Source organism: Chiloscyllium plagiosum, unplaced genomic scaffold, assembly GCF_037043375.1.
Source record: "Chiloscyllium plagiosum isolate Xiang-an unplaced genomic scaffold, Cpla_swu_hap1 HiC_scaffold_44, whole genome shotgun sequence".
NCBI classification, from domain to species: domain Eukaryota; kingdom Metazoa; phylum Chordata; class Chondrichthyes; order Orectolobiformes; family Hemiscylliidae; genus Chiloscyllium; species Chiloscyllium plagiosum.
In genome coordinates this window covers 10,202,894-10,226,433 of record NW_028270182.1, presented here as the reverse complement: position 1 = coordinate 10,226,433, position 23,540 = coordinate 10,202,894, and the positions used below count along the sequence as shown (strand labels likewise).

At 43.2% G+C, this 23,540-nt stretch overlaps 1 protein-coding gene across 2 annotated transcripts in view; it reads left to right on the top strand.

Annotated features, from left to right (window-relative positions):
* Window positions 1–15,576, top strand: part of LOC122544390 (polyunsaturated fatty acid 5-lipoxygenase-like) — a 42,354-nt gene extending 26,778 nt beyond the window's left edge. For both annotated transcript variants that reach the window (XM_087982810.1, XM_087982811.1), the window contains exons 8-14: window positions 4,081–4,284; window positions 5,090–5,176; window positions 6,328–6,497; window positions 10,238–10,359; window positions 12,122–12,222; window positions 13,464–13,634; window positions 14,466–15,576. In XM_087982810.1, the coding sequence (XP_087838936.1) occupies window positions 4,081–4,284; window positions 5,090–5,176; window positions 6,328–6,497; window positions 10,238–10,359; window positions 12,122–12,222; window positions 13,464–13,634; window positions 14,466–14,648 (1,038 nt within the window). In that variant the 3' untranslated portion in view covers window positions 14,649–15,576. The remainder of the gene's footprint in view (window positions 1–4,080; window positions 4,285–5,089; window positions 5,177–6,327; window positions 6,498–10,237; window positions 10,360–12,121; window positions 12,223–13,463; window positions 13,635–14,465) is intronic.
* Window positions 15,577–23,540: the final 7,964 nt, after the last annotated feature.

Genomic DNA, 23,540 nt, shown 5'->3' with positions numbered 1-23,540 from the left:
CCATGCTGCTGACTGCACTTGGTAATCCCCAATAGTCTCTGGCAAAGTTCCTGTCGAAGTGAGGGTGGAACAACCACCCGCTCACTACAAATGAGTAAGATGGCCAAGATCATGAAATGCTGTCGGTGCTCAACATACGTTTCCATGGCCAACCCAGTAGACATTTAGTTTGTCCAACTTCTTTTCAGTGAATGGTAACATACTCTTGATCTCTCATCCCCATATTCAGTGGCTGCCAATTGAAGCAAAAGTTTGGTTTACCATTCATAAAAATATTTGTAAGTCACAAACTGACTTCAGAGTAGTACATGCCTTGTTTTGCCTTTGGTTTTCCATAAGTCTGCCATTATTCTATTGTTGTTGACAACGAGTGCCAAGATGTGAACTGAAGAATGTCTTTGAAGAGTTCATACTTGTATTGTTGTGAATGAGGCTTTCTGCCTACGTGTATTTTAAGAATGTGTCTACACTCTGATGATGCTTCTCCACTGTTTACCCATGTACCACCATGTCATCCAAATGGTATGTCTCTTCTTGAAGACCTTGCAAAAGACTGCATGTAGTCTTTTGAAACATCTCTGGAGGTGAGGCAATCCCAAATGGTGATCTGTTGAAGCTGAAACTCCCAAATGCAGTAACAAAAATGGCACAAGCCGAAACTAATGCTTACATTGTGTTTCTGAAAGGGTCTACATTTAAATAATTTAGCCAACTTTTCTTTTAAATTCACTCATAGAATGCGGGTGCCCTTCCCTACAGTGTGGAAACAGGCCATTTGGCCCAACAGGTCCACACTGACCTTCCGAAGAGTAACCCACCCAGACCCATTTCCCTACTTCTATCCTGACTAATACACCTGACATTATGGGCAATTTAGCATGGCCAATTCACCTGACCTGCACCTCCCCCCTGACTGTGGGAGGAAACTGGAGCAAACCCACGGGGAGAATGTGCAAACTCCATACAGACAGGCACCCAAAGTGGGAATCAAACCCGGGTTCCTGGTGTGGTGAGGCAGCAGTGCTAACCACTGAGCCACCGTGCCGCCCAGCATTGATTGCCAATCCCTACTTGCACAGAGGGCAGTTAAGAGTCAACCACATTAGTGTGGGTCTAGAGTCACGTGTAGGCCAAACAGGATCAGAATAGCAGATTTCCTTCCCAAACAGATATCATTGAGCAAGAAAGATTTTTCCAATAATCAGCAATGATCTCATGTTCATCATTACACCTTCAATTCCAGGTTCTTTATTGAATTCAAGGTCCACCATCTGCCATGGTAGGATTTGAATCCAGGTCCCCAGTAATAATAGCCTAGTGATAGTACCACTAAGTCATTGGCTCCTCTTCATTTTCCAGTCTCACCGACAGTAGACATAGGATAGATGTGTCTGAACACCACCCCATTGAGCTGTGATGTCAACATGAATTTGGATGGATCCGTTGGATTTGGGTATAGTCATTGTCCTTGAGCATCAACTGATTGGGTTCCTAAATAGGGTCTATGCCATATCCATTCTAAACATCCATTCTAATTCTTGCATGCTATGTCTCAATTTTCTTTCATTAATGGATGTGGAATGTTCCTGGGTCCATCAGTGTGATGCTGCATTCAAGGGTTTGAAGGGATATGGGCTGGGTGCTGGCAGGTGGGACTAGATTGGGTTGGGGTATCTGGTCGGCATGGACGGGATATCTGGTCGGGTTGGACCGTAGGGTCTGTTTCCGTGCAGTACATCTCTATGACTCAATGTTCAATTATTTTGGGTATTCCTGTTAAAAAAAATCTCAACTCTGTTTGAGTAGGGTATTTGGTCCTCTGAGCCTGCTCCGCCATTCAACAGGATCTCAATTGATCATCTAACCCAACTGTTCCCTGTTCCCACTTTTCTCTTATACCTTGTGATCCTGTTAGCTCTAAGAGCTAACTTTCTTCTTCTGTTAGACCTTGTCTGCTTCTGCTTCAAACTTGCCTCTTTACTAATTTAATTCAGGCTTCTGCTTCTGTTTTTTTATTGCCCTCACTATAAATGTAATTTCCCTTACTGTGGCTGTCCCTATGGCATAGATACGTGAACTTATGCTGTAGGTACTGTTCTTAACTTTAAGCTTTCCCAGTCTGTAATTCTGCATAATTTTTTTTAAAAAATTCCCTTGCCCACCAATATTTTTAACTTTACTCACAAACTCTGAGATGTCTCTTTACTCCCCAGCTGAAAGGTGATTTGGAAGGCTTCTATAGATTACTGGTATTTGATGCCATCTGTAACTGCATTGGATTGACTAATACTCCAGCTCCAAGGAGTTCCTAATTCTCCTGCTTCTGTGCTTCTCTTACTAGGTCTGAACTTTCTGTAATCCTTTCAAACACTTATAACTATATAAACCAATTCCTAATCCATCATCTTCCCCTTTCGTTGTCCTTGTTCACCCATGTTCATGTAACTGTCTGGAAAGCAGAGCAACATCTCTACTTCCTCAGGTGGCTAAGGAAATTTGGCATGTCCATAAAGACTTACCAATTTTCATAATGCACCATGGAAAACATTCTATCCAGATACACCATGGCTTGGAATGGCAACTGCTGTATCCTGGACTGTAAGAAACTACGAGGAGAAAGTGAGGTCTGCAGATGCTGGAGATCAGAGCTGAAAATGTGTTGCTGGAAAAGCGCAGCAGGTCAGGCAGCATCCAGGGAACAGGAGAATCGACGTTTCGGGCATAAGCCCTTCTTCAGGAAAGGTCTGAAGAAGGGCTTATGCCCGAAACGTCGATTCTCCTGTTCCCTGGATGCTGCCTGACCTGCTGCGCTTTTCCAGCAACACATTTTCAGCTGTAAGAAACTACAGAGAGTTGTAAACACAACCCAGACCATCAGACAAGACAATCGTCCATCCATTGACTCCATCTACACTTCCCGTTGCCTCAGAAAGGCAGCCAACATCATCAAAGAGCCCTCCAATTCCGGTTATAATCTCTTCCAAACCTCTTCCATTAGGCAGAAGATATAAAAGCTTAAACACATTTACCAACAGATTCAAGAACAGCTTCTTCCCTGTTATTATCAGATGTCTGAATGGACCTCTCAAAGTTTAAATTTACTGTCGGTCTCACTCTTTGTGTACCTTCTCTGCAGCCATAACATTGTATTTCTTGCTCTATCCTATTACTCTTATGCATTTTGTATAGCATGACCTGCCTGTGCTGCATGCAAAACAAAACTGTACTGTGTACCTAGGTACATGTGACAATAGTAAATCAAATCAAATCAAAATTCTTTCATATGTCTAGCAGTATAGCTTTGATAACTGTGCTTCTTCAATTCTAACCTTTTATATTCCTGGTTTTAACGTTTACATTATATTCCATGCAACAAATTTATAGATAAACTAAGAATTGATAATATGCATGAGCAGATCCCCCAAAAGACCTGTAGCTCCATGAGTTGGGTTTGGAAGATAAGACACAAAGTCACTCAATGAGGCATTAGAAATGGCTTTAGAGATATACTAGTACATTCTGCTTAAAAACAGACAACTACCACTACAAATCATTGGTTCAGTTCCTCAGACATTTGCTGCTGTACAAACGGCACAGATTATCACCTGTAAGAACTGACTCATTGTTGGTGCCCTGTGTGAACAATGTCTGTGACTTAGAATTCACACCCATGATATAATCAACTCCTTTTGAAAAATATGTCCTGCCAAATTTGTTGATCATTACTTCACATTAGCTAACATATTTCATCTGTTTAGTGACATATCTCAGACACCATTTGCTTCTTACAAACACGCCTGATGAACGATCTGGTGCAACATCAACTTTAACAGTTTCATCCTTGTTTCTAATAGCCTCATGCTTTCCTATTACTGTAACCTTATCCAGCCTTCAAGATCTCCATTGTTCTCCAACTCTGGCCTCATTTGCATCCCTGATTTCGCATACCCACTGCAGGCCATTCTGCCTGGATCCCAAGCTCTGAAATTCCCACCTTAAAATCCATCCACCTTTCCATACCATAATGTATGATACATAAGCTTCCTGATGCTCCATATTCATCTTTCTTGTTGCTTACAGCTGAAGCAGACCCCGGGAGAAGACAATCCCATTTTCCTTCCCTCGGATGCTGAGCTCGACTGGATGCTGGCCAAGATGTGGGTGCGGAGCTGTGATTTTCAACATTTTGAGTTGGTCTCCCACCTTCTGAAAACTCACCTGATTGCTGAGACATTCAGCATGGCCACTCTCAGGCAACTGCCGTCCGTGCACCCCATTTACAAGGTACAAAGCATGAGGAAGAATGTGACTCCATTTTAATCCAGGGAAATTGCAGCTGGTGATAGCGGCTAAACTGATGGTGGGAATGTCATCGAATCCTGATCTGTGCACCGTAGAATCAAAGGAATTTACAGCAGGGAATGGGGCCATTTGGCCCATTGTGTCCTTTCCATCCGATAAGGAGCCATCAAACCTAATCCTACTTTCCAGCTCTTGGTCTCTAACCATGTTGGTTAGGGCTCTTCATGTGGATATCCTAATACTTGTTGAATGTTATGAACATTTCTGCCTCTACTACCCTTTTAAGCAGTGAATTCCAGACCCTGCAGCGAAACATTTCCCCTTGAAATCACTGTGACTCACTGACTACTTATCTTAAAACCATGGCCCCTTTTTATTGACCCTTTAACCATGGGGAACAGGCCTTTCCAATCCCTTCAATCTTGGTCCAACAGAGTTTTTAGACTTCAGAGTAGGATTTCTCCAGCCTCTTCTATTCCAAAAAAAAATCAAGCCTAGACTATGCAAGCTTTCTTCATCACTGAAATTCTCCAGTCCAATCAATATTTGTGTAAAATCTCCTCTACACTACTTCAAGCTTTTAAACATTTATTCTTCTGATCTTAGCATTGTCGGCTAGGTCAGCATTTATTGCACACTCTTAATTGCATTGTAAAAAATAGTGGTTAGCTGCTTTCTTGAACCGCTGCAGACTGTGTGGTATACCTATGTTCTTATCTCCCAGGCTGTGAATTGCAAACATTCACTACCATTTTTGGATATTACAAATGTTATGTTTCCATTTTAGCTGCTGGCTCCTCATGTGAAGTACACGATGCATATCAACACCGTTGCTAGAATAAAACTGATAGGCAATAATGGATATATCAGCCAAGTGAGTTCTGATTTATGTAATCTCTCAGTTCTGAGTCTTTAATTGCAACTCACATAAATTCTAATTCATTTGTGCTTATTCAAGTGAAAGATATTAAGCTAAGGCTTGGATTAGCGATGTTTGAGTTTCGCTGTAACTAATCCAGTGAAAATGTAATGTGCAGAATTTTCACATGGTTATGGCTTTGTCTAGTGTTTTAATGGGACTTGCATTAGCTCTGGAATCTCAGGCCTGTTTGTGCATGGGTGCATGTCAATGATTGAGTTAAAAGTGTTATTCTGGAACACCAAAGATAACTCACCTGCTCTTCTCTAAAATCATAGCCATGGGATATTCTACATCCTCTGGAGAGGCAGATACAACCTGAGTTCAATATTTCACCTGAAAGATGGTGCCGTTATGTTGAACATTCAGCACTCTCTCAGTTCTGTGATCTGGGAATGTCAGCCTATATGCAAACCTCTGGAGTAAGACTTAACCTCATCACTGTTTGATTCAGACCAAGTGTTCCCCATTGAGCCATGGCTGACTCACCATCACAGGTTTCTTCCTTTTTTCTCAGCTTTGTATTTGGGTTAGAAACATACCCTGTGATGAAGCAGATGATAAGTAACAAAATCAGAAATTGCTGGAAAAACTCAGCAGGGTCTGGAAGCATCTGGAGAGAGAAAGCAGAGTTAATGTTTATAGTACAGTGACAATAGCAATGAGGTGGCCTTCAGTTATGAAGAAGGGTCACTGGACATGAAACATTGACTCTGCTTTCTCTATCCACAGATGCTAGCAGACCTGCTGAGTTTCTCCAGCAATTTCGGTTTTTGTTCCTGATTTCCAGCATTTTCAGTTCTTTGGTTGTTCACATAGTAAGTGATCCTATTATGTATGAGTGCCTTGTGACTGTTAGCTTTCCGTTTTGCCTTTGTGACAGTGTGCAACGTAGGTACAAGTTTGTTGAATGCTAAATCGCTTTCAATATGTCTTCTGCTTATTTAAACCAGGCCACCTCTTGTTGTCATCTTTAGGCTTACACGTCACTTTCTCAGAAACATAATCCAAACAAACCTTAGAGGCCAGTGTCTATCCAGGAGCTGCGTTAATCAATGCTGGTTCTGCCAATAAATGGGATTTAATCTGTCTCTTATTTTCCAAAGATGTTTGGTGTCAAAGAAGATGATTTTCATTTGCTGTGTTCAAAAGCCTTTCAAAGGCTAACATACCGGTCACTGTGTCTGCCAGAAAACCTGAAGGACCGTGGAGTCACAGAACTCAAAGGGTATTGTTACATGGATGATGGCCTGCTCCTGTGGAGAGCGATTCATGAGTAAGTGATCATTTTGATTGTTCTAGTGACGGGAATGCTCTCAGGGTAGTGTCTCATCAATCTTCTGGCACATGCAAAACCCCTCGACAATCAGTAACCCTGTTGAACACATCAGAGTCAAATCTCCAGGAACAGTTCCAGCTTAGAAGTGTAGGTGGCCTGAAATAACTCTGTTTATGTCTGTCAGCCAAGGCTCCCTGATTGGCCCAGGTTAACAACCCCAATCAGGGATCTACATCTACATCAGATGCTACATCAGTTCCTTCAGCAGATGGTGGTGCAGTTTGAGTAATTTTATGTCAGTCACTGCAGCTCCAGAGGCCAAAGTGCGAAGATATATCTGGTTCGTAGTGGTCACGTTCACATTGGCTCATTTACCTGTTCACTTCAATAGACACTCTTGAGTCCGTGGAAACATCTTTGATTGAAACAGTACTTTTCTCAACAGAGTGTCTTGGAGTTTAGCAAATCATATTACATGTCCCAGTACATTTTCAATTTCAGCAGCCTCAGCATCACTGTGAAGAGAAAGTGTGTCTGTGTTCAACATCACATTCCATCTGCCATGGCCTTGCCTACTCACTTGGCCTGTTGATATTCCCTTGAAATGTCTTTGCAACAATTCACACTCCCTGTCCAATTTTGTGTCATCATCAGATTTGGAAATCTTACATTTGCTCCCTTCATCTGAATCATCAATATAGATTATGAACATTCTGGATCAAATCACTAATCTTTATATTAACCAACTGGTTACAGCCTGCCAACTGAGAATATACTTTTTATTTCAACTTTCTGTTTTTTTGCCCATTAATCAATTCTCAGACTGTATCATTAATCCTATGTGCTCTAATGTTGCTTACTAATCTCTCGTGTGGACCCTTGTTTAAAAACTTCCAAAAATCCAAATAAAAATCTAAATTGTGCTAAAAGATTTACCAGGATGTTACTGGAACTGGAGGGTTTAAATTATAAGGAGAGGCTGTATAGGCTGAGACATTTTCTCCTGCGACATCGGAGGGTGAGGGGTGACCTTATAGAGGTTTATAAAGTCATGAGGGCACTCGATAAGATGAATAGCCAAGGTCTTTTCCCCAGGTTGGGGGAGACTCTAAAATTAGCGGACATAGGTTTAAGGTGAGGGGGGAAAGATTTAAGAGGGACCTCAGGGAAAACCTTTTCACACAGAGAACGGTGCATGTATGGAATGAGCTGCCAGGGGAAGTGATAGAGGCAGGTACAATTACAACATTTAAAAGACATTTGGACAGGGACATGGATAGGGAAGGTTTAGAGGGATATAGGCCAAACAAATATTAGAATATTTTCTCTACTACTGCAGTCAGGCTAACTGGTCTCTGGTTCCTTGTTTTCTCTCTTAAATAGTGGGGTGACACTTGCACCTTCTGAGCTGCAGGAAACAATCTGTGCTCCTTCTGGGTTCTACCAGGATTACTCAGTTCTTGACCTCATTATGGCTTCAGTTCAAACATGGACAACAGAGCTGAATTCCAGAGGTGAGGTGAGGTGACAGTGACAACCCTTGACATCAAGATCACATTTGAACAAATGTGATTTTGAGGAGAACTAACAAAACTAGAGTTAATGGGAATCAGGGAGGGACATTTTCTGCTGGTTGGTGTCATACTTGACACAAAGGAAGATGGTCGTGGTTGTTGGAGGTCAGTCATCTCAGCTCCAGGATGTCACTGCCAGAGTTCCTCAGGAGAAGGTACTAGATCTATCCATCATCCATGGCTTAATCAATAACCTTCTCTCCATCATAAGGTCAAAAGTGGGGACGTTTGCTGATGACTGCACAATGTTCAGCACCATTCATGATCCATAGATACTGAAACAGTCGATGTTCAAGTGCAGCAAGACTTGAACGATATCTATGTTTGGGCTGATAAGTGACAAGTGACATTTTAGATTACAGGAATTAGATTAAAAATCACACAACACCAGGTTATAGTCCAACAGGTTTAATTGGAAGCACACTAGCTTTCAGAGCGATGCTCCTTCATCAGTCGTGTGATTTTTAACTTTGTACACCCCAGTCCAACACTGGCATCTCCAAATCGGGATTGATTACTTACAGTGTGGAAACAGGCCCTTCGGCCCAACAAGTCCACACCGACCCTCCGAAGAGCAGACCCATTCCCCTACACCTAACACTACAGGCAATTTAGCATGGCCAATTCACCTAAACTGCGCATTTTTAGACTGTGGGAGGAAACCTAAGCACCCAGAGGAAACCCACGCAGACACGGGGAGAATGTGTAAATTCCATACAGACAGTTGCCTGAGGTGGGAACTGAACCCAGGTCTCTGGCGTTGTGAGGCAGCAGTGCTAACCACTGTGCCACCGTGCTGGCCTTATTGGAGATAGTCAGGTAAAGATTATCTCCAACAAGGGAGAATCTAACAATCACCACTTGATATTCACCACTTGAGCATCATCAGAATCTCCGTATTCTGTGGGGGGGGGGGGGTGTGGGGTTTAACCATTGACCAGAAACTAAACTTAATGACCCATGTTAATTTAATGGCTCGGAGAGGAGGTCAGAAGCTAGGAATTCTGCACATCCTGGCTCCCCTGTCACCATCTACAAGGCACAAGTCAGAAGTGTGATTACATACTCCCCACTTGTGTGAATGGGTGCAGTTCCAACAAATCTCAAGAAGCTCTCACCACAAAGCAGCTCCCGCTTAATTGACACCATGTCCATAAACATTGACAGCCTTCACCTCAGTTGCAGCAGTGCGTACCATCTGCAAGATACACTGCAGAAATTCACCAAAGATACTCAGACAGCTCCTTCCAAACCTATAACAGCTACTGTCTAGAAGGACAAGGGCAGCAGATGCATGGGAACAGAACTTCCTGCCTACTCCCCTTTAAGCCTCTCACCGTACTGACCTACTGTTGTCAGTAGAACGATGGTCATTTTTCAATTTGATGGTTGATCAGATAGATTTAAGTCTTCTCTTAGATTAGAATTCTTTTTTAAGTTTTTTGGCTTTTCTATATTTTCACTCAGTAGAAGGGAGAAAGACGTTTTCTACTTTCTGACTCTGAATGGTTCTCGCCGCACTGCTCCTACCAGTCAGCAGCAAATTGCAGCTGGGTCAGTCAGAGGCTGTCATCAGGCAGTTTTCCTTTAACTTAATGATACCGAGTGGTCCTCTGACTCAATAATCTGACAATGTCATTGCTCTAAAAAGCAAGATAGATATGCTCATCTAAAATTGGGCACCATTTGATTTATAGTTTATAGTCCAAAACGGAAAAATGTATGATCCTTTTTCGCACACCTTGTGGTAAAAATGTTCAACTTTGAGATGGTCATTGTATCTTTTAAGCAACTTTCTTAAAAGGCATAAAATACATTTCAGGGACTGCAGGTGAGTCTCAATATTATCACTTTCAGGATCCCTTCCAACTCTCACATTAACCTGAGCTGGGATAAAGATCCTTCCTTATAATCGCTGGATTAAAATCCTTAAACTCCTTAATTAGAACAGTACTAGGGGAGACACGATCACCACATAGTCCTCTGTGGCTCAAACAGACTGTCCACCAGCACCTACATGGAAGATCTGAGGGGTCAAATGTCAAAAAATGGACCTTTCCATTTGTTCATACATCTCGAATAAGAATTCATAAGGCCTGACAGACTACATCTTTTAACACTTTTTCATTCCTGATCCTTAACATATTTGAAAATAACTTTCAGGTTTGTCACTGGAATTGTCATGTATTACTATAAGGAAGACAGTGAAATTCAAGATGACTCTGAGCTTCAGGCCTGGATCAAGGACCTCACTGAAGTTGGACTTGAAGGTATTGGAGACTCTGGTAAGTGCGTAATACGTTTGAGGCAACATGGTGGCTCAGTAGTTAACACTACTACCTCACAAGCTCCAGCGATCCAAGTTTGATTCCAGCCTCGGATGTCTGTGGAGTTTGCACATTCTCCCCATGTCTGCATGGGTTTCCATGGGTGCTCCAGTTCCCTCCCACATTCCAAAGATGTACCGGTCAGGTGGATTGGCCATGTTAAACTGTCCGAGGGTATGCAGGCTAGGCAGATTAGCTAAGGGAAATGTAGGATTATGGGAGTAAGTGGAGGTTGGGTCTGGATGAGATCATCTTCAGACGATCAGTGCAGTCTTAATGGGCCAAATGGCCTCATAGAGATTCTAAGAATGCAAGCTCATACAGTACAAGGAAAATTGATAGGTCTATATAAATAGCCTCTTCACTGCCTGACCAAAGTAGCAGTGCAAACAGCACTTATAATGAGATTCACCAACTTGCTTTAAAAAAGTGCAGCAATTTCATCCACAACCTTTGATTTGCAAACAATCCTTTTCTCATTTCAGTCCACAATAAAACAATATAGAAAAATAAAAAGATTTGGTCTTTACACTGTTGTAAAGTGAAAGCTAGGGTACTGGGGTAGAGGGGGCAGGGCAGGAATGACCTGATAGAGGTCCTGAAAACTATGGAAGAATTTGAAAAAAATAAATAGACTGTTTCCGTTGGTCAAAAGAACAAAGGTAGTACTCATCACTATAAGACAGTCAGCAACAAATCACCCACTGTCAGAATTCTGGGAGTTACCACTGACCAGAAATTCAACACAAAGGCCACAAGAGCAGGTCAGAGGCTAGGTATACTGCAGCAAAAATTCACCTCCTGACTCCCCAAAGCCTGTCCACCATCTACAAGGCACATGTCAGAAGTGTGATGAAATACTTACCTGGATGGGTGCAGCTCCAGCAACACTCAAAAAGCTTGACACTATCCAGGAACAAAGCAGCTGCTTGATTGACACCACATCCATAAACATCCACTGATGTTCAGTAGCAGCAGAGTGTACCATCTACAAGACGCACTGCAGAAATTCACCAAGGTAGCACCTTCCAAATCTATGTCTAGATTAGAGTGGTGCTGGAAAAGCACAGCAGGTCAGGCAGCATCCGAGGAGCAGGAAAATTGACGTTTCAGGCAAAAGCCATTCATCAGGAATAGACCACTTCCATCTAGAACAGCAAGGTTAGCAGATGCATTGGAACACCACCTGCTGGGAGTTCCCCTCCAAGCTATTCACCATTCTGAATCAAAATATATTGCCATTTCTTCAGCGTTGCTGGGTCAAAATCCTGAAATTCCCTCTCTTGGGGCATTGTGCATCTATCTACAGCACATGGCAACTGATGCTGTATCAATTGTAGATTTTAAATGAAGATTGAAATATTTGTGTTTCCAAGTGAAATGGATAAGTATGGCTATATGGAGATGTGGATCAGTCTCAATCTCATTGAATGGTGAAGCTGACAAGAGCTGAATGGCCACCTGTGGTCCTACAAAAGTGGAGTTGAGGTGTGGAGCAGACTTGAAGGGACATAGGACCTACTCTTGCTTCTAACATCTTGCTTCTAACATGTAAAAACTGAGAGCTTTGATGTACTCTTGTGCTCATGAAAGTGGGAGATGTTTGAGCTGGCGAAGGGGGTCACCTCTTTCTCAGCTTTCCTGGTGCAAGCATCATCCCACATAAAGCTCCTTCGATTTGCTCCCCGATACATCCTGTGAAACGGTGTTTGTCTTTCAGAATTTCCGACATCATTCCACACCCGGGACGACCTGTGCACATTCCTCACCATGATTATCTTCACATGCAGTGCCCAACATGCAGCCCTGAATAATGCACAGGTAACCACCACACAGACAGGACAGGGAGACAGAAAGTGGGGGGGGGCGGGGGGGGGGAAGAGAGAGAGAGAGAGAAAAGTAGCTAAGGGAAGAACAAGAGTGGGTGAGATAAAATCAAGAAGAGAGAGCAAAACAGACAAGGAGAGAGAGAGCAGCGAGAGAAAGATGGAAAGCAGAGAGACATGGGAACAGAGCAAGAGCAAAGAATGACAAGAGAGACAAGGAGATAGAGATAAGGAGAGAAAGAGAGAAAAGGGATTAGATAAGAGAGTTAAAGATAGAAAGAGAGCGAGAGAAGGGAAGAGAGGGAGAGGGGCCAGGAAATAAGAAATACAAGAAGAGGGAGCGAGGGAAAAAGAGAGATAGAGAGACAAGGGGGAGAGAGAGAGAAAAAAAGACTGGGGAGGTAGATGAAGAGAAAGAGAGAGAGAGAAGAGGAGGAAAGGAGAGTGAGAGAAAAAGAGAAAGAAGAAAGAGAAAAAGACAGTTGTAAAGAAGAGGAAATTGAGAGTGAGAAACAGAGACTGAGGCAGAAGGGGTGTCATAGAGGATTGTGGAGAGAGACAGTCTTGCACATTATTACAGGGACAGTATTACACATGGGTAGTCATCTGCAGTCTGGCTCAGTTTTTATTGAATCTGGCTCAACATTACTGAGATAACAGGTTCCCTGACTGAGGTCAGGCAGCACACAGACTGAACCCGGCACGTTTTGATGTATACAAGCTCAGTATTTTAACAGGCCGTGCCTTTGCCTAAGCCTCTGGAGTAAGAGTTCCTGTTCCTAGCTTCCATTTCGAAGTAGACAAGAAGAGTTAGTCCAGTATGTCTAATTTGCCAGTTTTCCGGTTTCCCCCCTGGAGTACCAAAAGAGTGCTGCTCTATCAGAGGGGCTGGTCTTTCAGCTGAAATGTAAAACAGGGGATAACATTCATCTTTGGGTGAATAGAAAGATCCAGTGGTGTGACTGAAAGAAGGACAATGGGTTTCTATTGGCCTATTTCAGTTTTTCACTTTTAAATAGACACCAAGTGTAAATTCAAATTTGCTAGAGTGGGCAAGATGCCCACTGGACTGTATCCTAGTGCTGTGAGCAGCAAATGCCAAGGAGATTGGTCTCCTGATCTAAATGGATTACGAAGCCATGAAGCATTTTGAGGTAGGGGAAATGCAGTTGTAAATGAAAGTCTTTTCCTTCTTTCTACCCGACTGAATTCGATTTCCTTTCCTTTCTTGAACAGTATGATTGGGGTGCCTGGGTCCCCAACTCACCCTGCTCCATGAGGAAGCCTCCTCCCACTACCAAAGGGATCATGACCATGGAGCACATCATGGAATCACTACCATCTCTGCACCAGTCTTGCCTACAAATGGCAATTCTCTGGATCCTTAATCAGAAGCCATGGGAGATGGTAAGGAATTGATGAACAAACTCAACATCTTCCCCATTTCTGAAGGAAGGGGGGGAATGAGTCCAACCAGGAATGGAAAGTGGAATTTGAAGGCACACTGCATTGACTCCAGAGATGGTAGCATTGACTTAGGAGCAGAGGTTGAATCAAACAGATCTATCCTCCCTGGTGCTCAGAAGAATGAAATGTATATGTATATTGTGGGGCACACCCTGAGAGGCCATTTCTCAAAGAGTTAGCAGGTTGGGATCATTGTCAACTCCACCTCCCCCCCCAACTCTGCCAAGGACATGCAAGTCCTGGGCCTCCTCCACTACCAAATTCTAGCCACCCGAAGCCGAGAGGAAAAACACCTCATCTCCAACCACACTGAATCAATGTTGATTTCACCAGTTTCCTGATCTCCCCTCCCCCACCTTATCCCAGGTCCTACTTTCCAACTCGACACCACCTTCTTGAACTGTCCTACCTGTCCATCTTCTTTCCCACCTACCTGCTCCATCTCCCACTCCGAACTATCACCATTACTTCCCACCTCCATCTGCCTATTACATTCCCAGCTACCTTCCCTGTTCCCACCAACCACCCACCCCCCCCCCCCCCCCCCCACTCCACATCCCACCCAGCCAGGGGGTAGTGAACTGTTGTAAATGAGGGGAATTCTTTCTCTCAGAGGGTTGTGTGACTTTGGAACACTCTCCCTAAGTAGCCAAATGGTCTGCTTCTGCTCCTATTTCATATATCCATCAGAGCATGGGCCCTCTAATATCAAGTTCACCAAGTTATTACTGAAGTGCCTGAATTCAACTAAAAATATTCCATATTTTGCAGAGGAAACTTGGCGATTACAATGAGAAATATTTCACTGAAGAGAACGTGAAGACAATCATTGGGAGATTTCAAGACAAGTTGAAAGAAATTGCTTATCTAGTCTGTGATGAACATGATGAGAAGCTGCTCCTGAGATATGACTACCTGTGTCCGAAGAACATTGAGAACAGCATCACCATCTGAAGGCCCTCATTAGCAGGATATTCCTAACATTATACTCCATTCCCTTTGAAATAAAGGATCACATACCATTTGCCTTTCTTATCACCCCTTGAACTTGGATGATAGTTGTTTATGATTTATCAATGAAGACTCCCAAATCCTTCTGTTCTTAGCTTTCTGCAGTCTTTTCCCACTTCAATAATATTCAACTCCTGGATTCTTGCTGCTGAAGTACATTACCTCTCATTTCCCTACATTATATTCCACGTCAATTTTTTTTTATCCACACACTTAACCAGTTTATATCTCTCCTGCAGACACTGAGTCATCTTCACCACTTGCCCCCTCACCGATGTCAGTGTTGCATACTTGGCAATAGTACATTCACTTTCCTCATCCAAGTCATTAATACGTTTTGATGATACAATGGCCTTCAGAGGTGCATATGTCCTGTTGTTTTTTGATGAGAGGTTTTAAGGCAGGGATGAAAGAAAGTCCACCACAGCCATGAGAGTAAACAGCTAGTGATGCTTTGAACTTGTTTTTAATGTTGGAAAAATAGAAGCAATCCAAATGGGTGTGGTCAAGCTCTCACACAACCAGGATTTTCAGTTAATTTTTTTTTGTTTTCAGTCACAGCACTTGTTGCTGGCGTCTCAGCAGGATTGGAAACTGCAGTAAATCTCCTCTGGCTGCTACACTCTCTCAGAATTTTCTCTTGCTGCTTCTTTCCTCCTGGGCTCCTGGAGTTGGGTGCGCCACAATCTATTTTCCGATTTTGCCTTTTTACAAGAGTCTGTTTATGGGATGTTGCCACCTTGGAACAGTTAATTAGTGATAGTTACTGTACCTACTATTCTGTTAGGTTTTCCAGTAGAGTTAAATTATTCCAATTCCCTCTTTCTTTTGTTGAATTTTAACAATAGTGGAAGAATAAACTATATTTTGCTTTAAATCCAGTAGTTTGATCAATCTAATTTCACCTGAAATGCAACACCTTACATTTACCTTTAAAATAAGAAAGTCTAGACTATCTTCTGAATATTTTGAGGGGGTTTGGTTTGTTCTGTAACCATAGAAATTGTAGCAGTTTAGGCAGCAGACGAGGAGCAGGAGAAGCGACATTTCGGGCATAAGCCCTTCATCAGGAATATGGAGGTCGGGAAGGGGGCTAAGAGATAAATGGGAGGGGGTGGTGGGGCTGGGCAGAATTTAGCTGGAAAGGTGATAGGTAGATACAGATGGGGGGCCGATGGTAATAAGTCGAAAGCAGAGGGTGGAGTCGATAGGTGGGAAGGAAGGTGGACAGGTAGGACAGTTCAAGAGGGTGGTGCCGAGTTGGAGGGTTGGATCTGGGATGAGGTGAGGGGAGGGGAGATGATGAAGCTGGTGAAATCGACATTGATGTCATGTGGTTGGAGGATCCTAAGGCAGAAGATGAGGTGTTCTTCCTCCAGATGTCGGGTGGCTAGGATTTGGCAGTGCAGGAGGCCCAGCACTTACATGTCCTTGGCTGGGGGGGAGGGAGAGTTGAAGTGGTGGGCCACAGAGGGTGGGGTTGTTTGGTATGCATGTCCCAGCGATGTTTTCTGAAATGTTCCATGAGTTGGCATCCTGACTCCCCAATGTAGAGGGGACCACATTGAGAGAAATGGACACATTAGATGATGTGCAGAAAATGATGTTGGAGATGTGCAGGAGATGATGTTTGGATGTGCAGAAAAATTTCTGCCAAATATGGAAGGATGTAGCCTTCGGTACTCACATTCATGGCTGCAGAAAACATTATCTATCCCACCCAATTACCCCCTTGTCCCCTTCTATCACTACATTCCCATTTCCTTCTCCCACTTGAATGGCTTCCTGTGCTATGGTGTCAGTTTGCTCATCTTCCCTTCAGTCCACACTCTCATCTGCACAGCATACAAGAACCTCTTCACTGTTTGCACATTCTCCCCATGTCTGCATGGGTTTCCTCTGGGTGTTCCGGTTTCCTTCCACAGTTCCAAAGATGTGCAGTTTAGGTGGATTGCCCATGGGAAAATGGCCTGTAGGTGGCTTAGTCATGGAAAATGCAGGATTACAGGGATAGGTCTGGGTGGGATGCTTTTCGGATGTTGGCCCAGACTCGACGAGTCGAATGACCTGTTTCCACACTGTAGGGATTCTGTGTTGGAAAATTGGAGGGGCTGAAACTCCTCGAAAGCAACCTCCTGGTTCCACAGTCACACCCCCCTTCTTGCAATCACAGACCAATCCTGGATAATCAAATCTGAGGGGGTGTGACTGCACTCTGGTGCAAAGGGTCAGGTCAGACTCCAGCTTTTCATTTTGGATCCCAAGTTCCTCGAACTGCAAATGCACTACAGCAGTGTTGCCCTGGATCGCGTTGGTGTCCAGCAGGTTCCATATGCTGCAGCAGCAACACATCACAACACTCATCCTGTCACCAATATCATACTTGATTTATTTTGTAAATTAATTACTGCAGATTCTATGGTCTTTATATTTTTCATTAAAAAAAAAACACCAGTATTGATCTTTTACTTCACCAGCTTTTATAGAAGAGGAAAAAGAAATCCTTTGGTAACATAAATAAAAATTGAAGATCTTACTTTTACCTTGTAGACTAGAAATATTCACCAAACTGACTTACCAGTTGGTCTCTTTCCCCATCTTGCCATGATTTGTGATGGTACTCCACTGCTGGTCTTACTGCAAATAGGCCTCTTGATGCACACCTTATATCCTCTTCCTCTCAACTCTCATGCTAGAGTACTTCTTGCTGTTAGTTAAGCCACCTCTGTCCCACTTTGCAATGAATTCCTGATAGAACTAAATTTCCAGTTCACTCACTCAGCCTCTCTCAATCGGCTGAAGTCTCCTTCACACAGAGCATGCACCTTGATCTTTCTTCAACGGTAATTTTGCCAGTAGTGTTGTCAGGTGGATTGGTGAACCCAATTTACTTGGCTATGAATGGACATGATTAAAAAAGTGCTTTTTGAGGCCTATTTCCCCCTTCAGGGCAGGGAGAGGCCATCAGCTGATCAAATCTGCACCAGTCCCAGCATTAACCATGGATAACCCACCTGACCTGCACATTGCTGGATACTGTGGGGAAATTTAGCATAGCCAATTCACCTAACTTGCACGCGTTTGGACTGTGGGAGGAAATTGGAGCACCCAGAAGGCAGAGGGAGAATGTGCAAATTCCACACAGTCGCCCCAGGCTGGAATTGAACCCAAGTCCCTGGTTGCCACTGAGCCACCTCACAATGGAATTAGAATCCCTACAATGTGAAAACATATCCTTTGGCCCAACAAGTCCACACCGACCCTCTGAACAGTATCCCACCGAGACCCATTACAGTACGTTTTCCCCTGAATAATCCACCTAACCTACACATCCCTGAACACTATGGCCACTTCAGCTTGGCCAATTCACCCAAGCTGCACATCTTTGGACTGTGGGAGGAAACCAACGCAGACACAGGGAGAATATGCAAACTCCATACAGACAGTTACCCAAGGCTGGAATCGAACCCAGGTCCTTGCCACTATGAGGTAGCAATGCTAACGACTGAGCTTCCATGCCACCCTAGTTTTGCCTTACAGGATAAAGCAGCTATCAGGTGGCTACTGTGGGTGGACAGGATGACATTAACCTTATTCTGAACACAATAGTTTACCATCAGGTGCCAGAACGTGCCAGATTTCTGGAGGAATCAGATCAATGAGTTCCCATTGGTGGAAAGGACCTGCAACATGCCCTGCGCCACCCACGATTCTATCAGTGCTCTAGACCTTGCCTCTCTTCCTTTCAGGAGTGGTCCCATTTCTCAAAATTAGCCACAGGGTGTCCTCCCAGCTCAGTCTCCATTGTCTGCATCCTCCCTTTGTCCTGCATGTAATGCAAATGCAAGTGCATTTCCTAGGCTCCAGCACCCTTTTCAAGAATTCCTGTGACTTTAAATTACAACTTGTAATTAGTGGTGTGCTACAAGGATTAGTGCTGGGGACACATTTACTTACAGTGTACATTGAGCAGAAAGTGAGGACTGCAGATGCTGGAGATCAGAGCTGTAAATGTGTTGCTGGAAAAGCGCAGCAGGTCAGGCAGCATCTAAGGAACAGGAGAATCGACGTTTTGGGCATAAGCCCTTCTTCAGGAAGAAGGGCTTATGCCCGAAATGTCGATTCTCCTGTTCCTTGGATGCTGCCTGACCTGCTGCGCTTTTCCAGCAACACATTTTCAGCTTACAGTGTACATTAACAACTTGGATGAGGAAAGTGAATATACTATCAACAAATTTGTGGATAACACAAAAATTGAAGAGGGAGGGGAAGACGGTGTGTGCAAAGAAGAGAGGATGACATGACAGTCAGCAGAGAGATATACACAGGTAAATGAATGGGCAAAAACTTGGCAGATGGAATCTAAAGTGGGAAAAGGTAAAGTTTGGCACTTTGGCCAGAAGAATACAGGAACTGAATATTATTTAAGTGGAGAAAGATTCCAGAAAGTTACAGAACAAAGGGATTTGGGAGTCCTCGTCCATAAGTCACAAAACAATTAGCAGCTAAATTTTACAGGTACTGGTCAGACCCCAGCTGGAATACTGTGAACAGTTTTGGGCTCCTTATGTAAGGAAAAATAGACTGACGTTGGAGGCAGTCCAGAGAAGGTTCACTTAGTTAATTCCTAGTATGGAGGGATTGTTTTATGAGGAGAGGTTAAGTAGATTGGGCATGTACTCATTGGCTTTTGCAAGAATGAGAGACAACACAAGATTCTTAGCAGACTTGACAGGGTAGATGTGGAAAGACTAGTTTTCCTTGATTCCTGGCAAATATATATCTCTCATCTGATACCACTAACAAAGATAATTGGATCATTATTCTTGGGAGCTCACGATGGATGATTACACTTCAAAATACCTCATTGGTTGTTGACAGGAGCTACTGGTTGCCCTGCTCTAGGAAAGATATTATTAAATTGCAGAGGCTGCAAAAAATATTTGCAAGAATATAGCCAGGATTAGATGGTTTGAGTTATAAGGAGAGGCTGGGACGTTTTTCACTGGAGTGTAGGACACTGAGGGATGACCTTATAGAGGTTTATAAAATCATGAGGTGCACACAATAAGGTGAATAGCAGATTTCTTTTCTCTCGGGTAGGGGAGTTCAAAACTAGAGGGCATAGGTTTAAGCTTAGAGGGGAAAGATGTAAAGGGACCTGAAGGGCAACTTTTTCACACAGAGGGTGGTTGAAATGTGGAATCAATTAGAAGTGGTCGAGATAGGTATGATTATAACATTTCAAAGACGTTTGGACTGATACATGAATAAGAAAGGTTTAGAGGGATATGGGCCAAATGCCAGCAAATGGGACAAGTTCAGTTTAGGAAACCTGGTTGGGAGGGATGAGTTGAACCAAAGGGTCTGTGACTGTGCTGTATGACTCTTATGACCCTGTGGCTTTGAAAGCTGTAGCTGCATTATTTCAATGGGTCGACTTTACCGAGGAGGGGAGGGTGAATGAGGCTCACTATGATTTATGGGGCAGGCATGACTGGTCTTCCAAGATTGGAGAGACCTGGCTCAGTGTTTCTCGGTTTTCACCATTCGAGAGGATTGAGAGTATTTGAGTCTGATAGTCTGAGTCTGAGTGAAGACTCTACAAACGTGACCATAAGCGGTTGGTCACTTGTCCCTCACTGTCCTTAACTCCTGAATGTTCTTTCCCAAAAACCACCAGAATGTATAATATCTCTGAGTAGGATTTACACAAACACAATTAATCTTTACATTCAATCTCTCCTACGTTGTTACGTTTCTCGGCATGGTGGCTCCATAGTTAGCACTGCTGCCTCACAGCACTAGGGATCTAGGTTCAATTCCACCTTTGGCTGACTGTCTGCATGGGTTTCTTCCCACAGTCCAATGACGTGCGGGTTAGGTGAATTGGCCAAGCTAAATTGCCCATAATGTTAGGTGCATTAGTCAGGGGTAAATGTCGGGAAATGGGTCTGGGTGGGTTACTCTTCGGATGGTCAGTGTGGACTTGTTGGGCCAAATGGCATGCTTCCATACTGTAGAGAATCTAACCTAATCTCCTCATTCCAAAGGGGTCATTCTCGTTCTTTGATGCTTCACGCTTATTAAAACGTGTGGAATATTTCCAAGTCTCAAATTTTGTAATGGACCAAACAAGTAAGTTCTATTTTAATTCAATGTCATCTTTCTTCAGTCGGATTCCATGGCCCAACATCCATTGGAGGTCAGTCTTCTCAGTTCCAGGACATCTCTGCAGGGATTTCTCAGGCTAGTCTCTGAGGCCAAACCATCTTCAGCTGCTTCAACAATGACCTTCCCTCCAATGGAAGGTCAGAAGTGAGAGTTTGTCAAAGATTGCACAATGTTCAGCTCCATTTGCGATGCCTCAGTTACTGAAGCAGTCCATGTTCAAATGCAATAAGGTCTGGACATTATCCAGGCTTTGACTGAAAAGCGGCAAGAAACATTCACATCGCGCAAATGCCAGACAATCTCTGATAAGAGACAATCTAACCACTGCCCCTTGTCATTCAATGTTACCATTACTGATTCCCCCAAATAGGGACAAGTCAGGAATGTGATGGAGTACTCCCCACTTGCCTGGATGGGTGAAGCTCCAACAACACTCAGGAAGCTCATCATTCCTAGGAGATTTCAAAACTGGGGACACGTTTTTAACATGACAGAAAGACAAGGGGGCATTTTGATTTTACACAGAGCATGGTTGACCTGTGGAATAAACTCCCTGTGGAAGTGGTAGATGTGGGCACAATTACAATGTTTAAAAGACATTTTGATAAGTACATGAAAAGGAATGGTTTGGAAGGATATGGACCAGGAGCAGGCAAGTGGGAATAATTTAGTTTGAGATTATGTTCAGCATGGGCTGGTTGGATTGAAGGGTCTGTTTCCACGCAATATGACTCTGTGTCCATCTAGGACAAAGCAATCTGCTTGACTGGCATCACATACACACTCATTTACTCCCTCCATCACTGATGCTTAGGAACAGCAGTGTGTACCATCTACAAGATATACTGCCAAAATTCACCAAAGGTTCTTTACAGCCCCTTTCAAACTCACAACGATTTCCATCTAGATGGACAAGGGCACCAGAAACTTGGGAACATCACCACCTGCAGGTTTACCTCCCAGCTGGTCACCATGCTGAGTTGGAATTATAATTGGCTGTTCTTCAGTGTCACTGGGTCAAAATCCTGGAATTCCCTCCCTTAGGGCATTGTGAACTGGAGCAGCTCAAGAAGGCAGCTCACCACTACCCTCTCAACAGTAGTTAGGGATGGGCAATAAATACTGGTCCAGCCAGCGACACACATGTCCCATGAGTAAATCAAGAAAGAACTTCCAGCTTATGTAAAATGGCATCACCAGAGCATAAACAGGCTTATTCAGGACATGCTACCTGGCCTTGTTCAGCTACTTGAGAATGTCATGTATTATAGCACAAGGAAGTTTCTGAACTTCATAAAAATGAACACCTCTTTCTCTTGTAGGGACCCTCTCTCCTTTGTAGCCTTACACATGGAGGAAAAAAACCACCATTTCGACTGGGACAACACATCTATCCTGGGACAGGCTAAGCAAAGACATGCCAGAGAATTCCTAGAGGCCTGGCACTCCAACCACAATGCCATAAACAAACACATAGATCTAGATACCATCCATCAACCCCTCAGAAAATGAACAGGAAATGACATCACCATAAACCCCAGGAACCCCATCCAGGACAAACATATAAATAGAAATCAGGAGACAACAGCTTCGATTCACTTGGAGGTCGCCTCTGATGATGTTACCTAGCCAGGTAATGAAATGTCTGGATATCAAACCTACAGCTCAGAAGCAAACATCCACCCCTTTTTTTCTTGTATCAGGGATTTGCAATCTGTGACTCCTGAATCAACAACAACACCACAGCGACACATGAGTCCACACTCACCAACGATTCCACACTCACCCAGGACTCCAGAGTCACCAACATCTCACTTACAAATCTCTAATTTTGCCTGGTCGATTGCAGTAACATGGAAAAAGACTAAAAAAGATGTCAAGCAAAGTAAAAGCTATGCCTTTATTGTGGGAATAAAAAGTCAGTGAGTTAAAATGAGTTTTTCAAATGAATACTTTAATAGCAAAGATCATATTGCTCTAAATAAATCTATTCATGCAATAAAACTAGACCAAAGTTAGGGTGAAAGAGCAGTCATTAGTATTGCAATGATTATTATTTCTGACATAACTAAGATGATTAATTAATCCGAGTATGCCTTGAGAAACTACCTTTTATCATGTGCAGAGCTAGGAAAGTTGTCTTAATGCTACCCATCTTACATTAGTAGATAACTACTGACCAAATTGTACATAAGGAAAGATTGCTCTGCCCATCAGATGGTGACGCTAATCTCAATGTCATCAGGATGCATCTATTCATATTTCAGGGCCCGGTTGTCATCATATTTCTGGATCATACTATCGATTTTCTTCAACTCTTCTTGAAATTTCCCAATGATGTTCTGCACCTTCTCTTCGGTGAAATACTTCTCGTTGTATTCGCCCAGTTTTCTCTGCAAAATAGTAAATAGCTTGTGATTAGTTGGGTTCTTGCACTTTCAGAAATGTAAGGTATAGGGTTAAAATTGTGCAGAATAAGGGAATAGGTGTTGCTTCTGCAAAAGTTTACATTATAAAATTAGGCTGAGCATGCCAGTATTAAACAATGAGAAGCGAAAACAGGTAGAATTATCTATGACTAATAGGGCAGAGTGACGGTGTAGCAAGATATACCAGTAACAGGAGAATAGTGTGCCAGTCTCAGGAGGGATGTGGCCAACG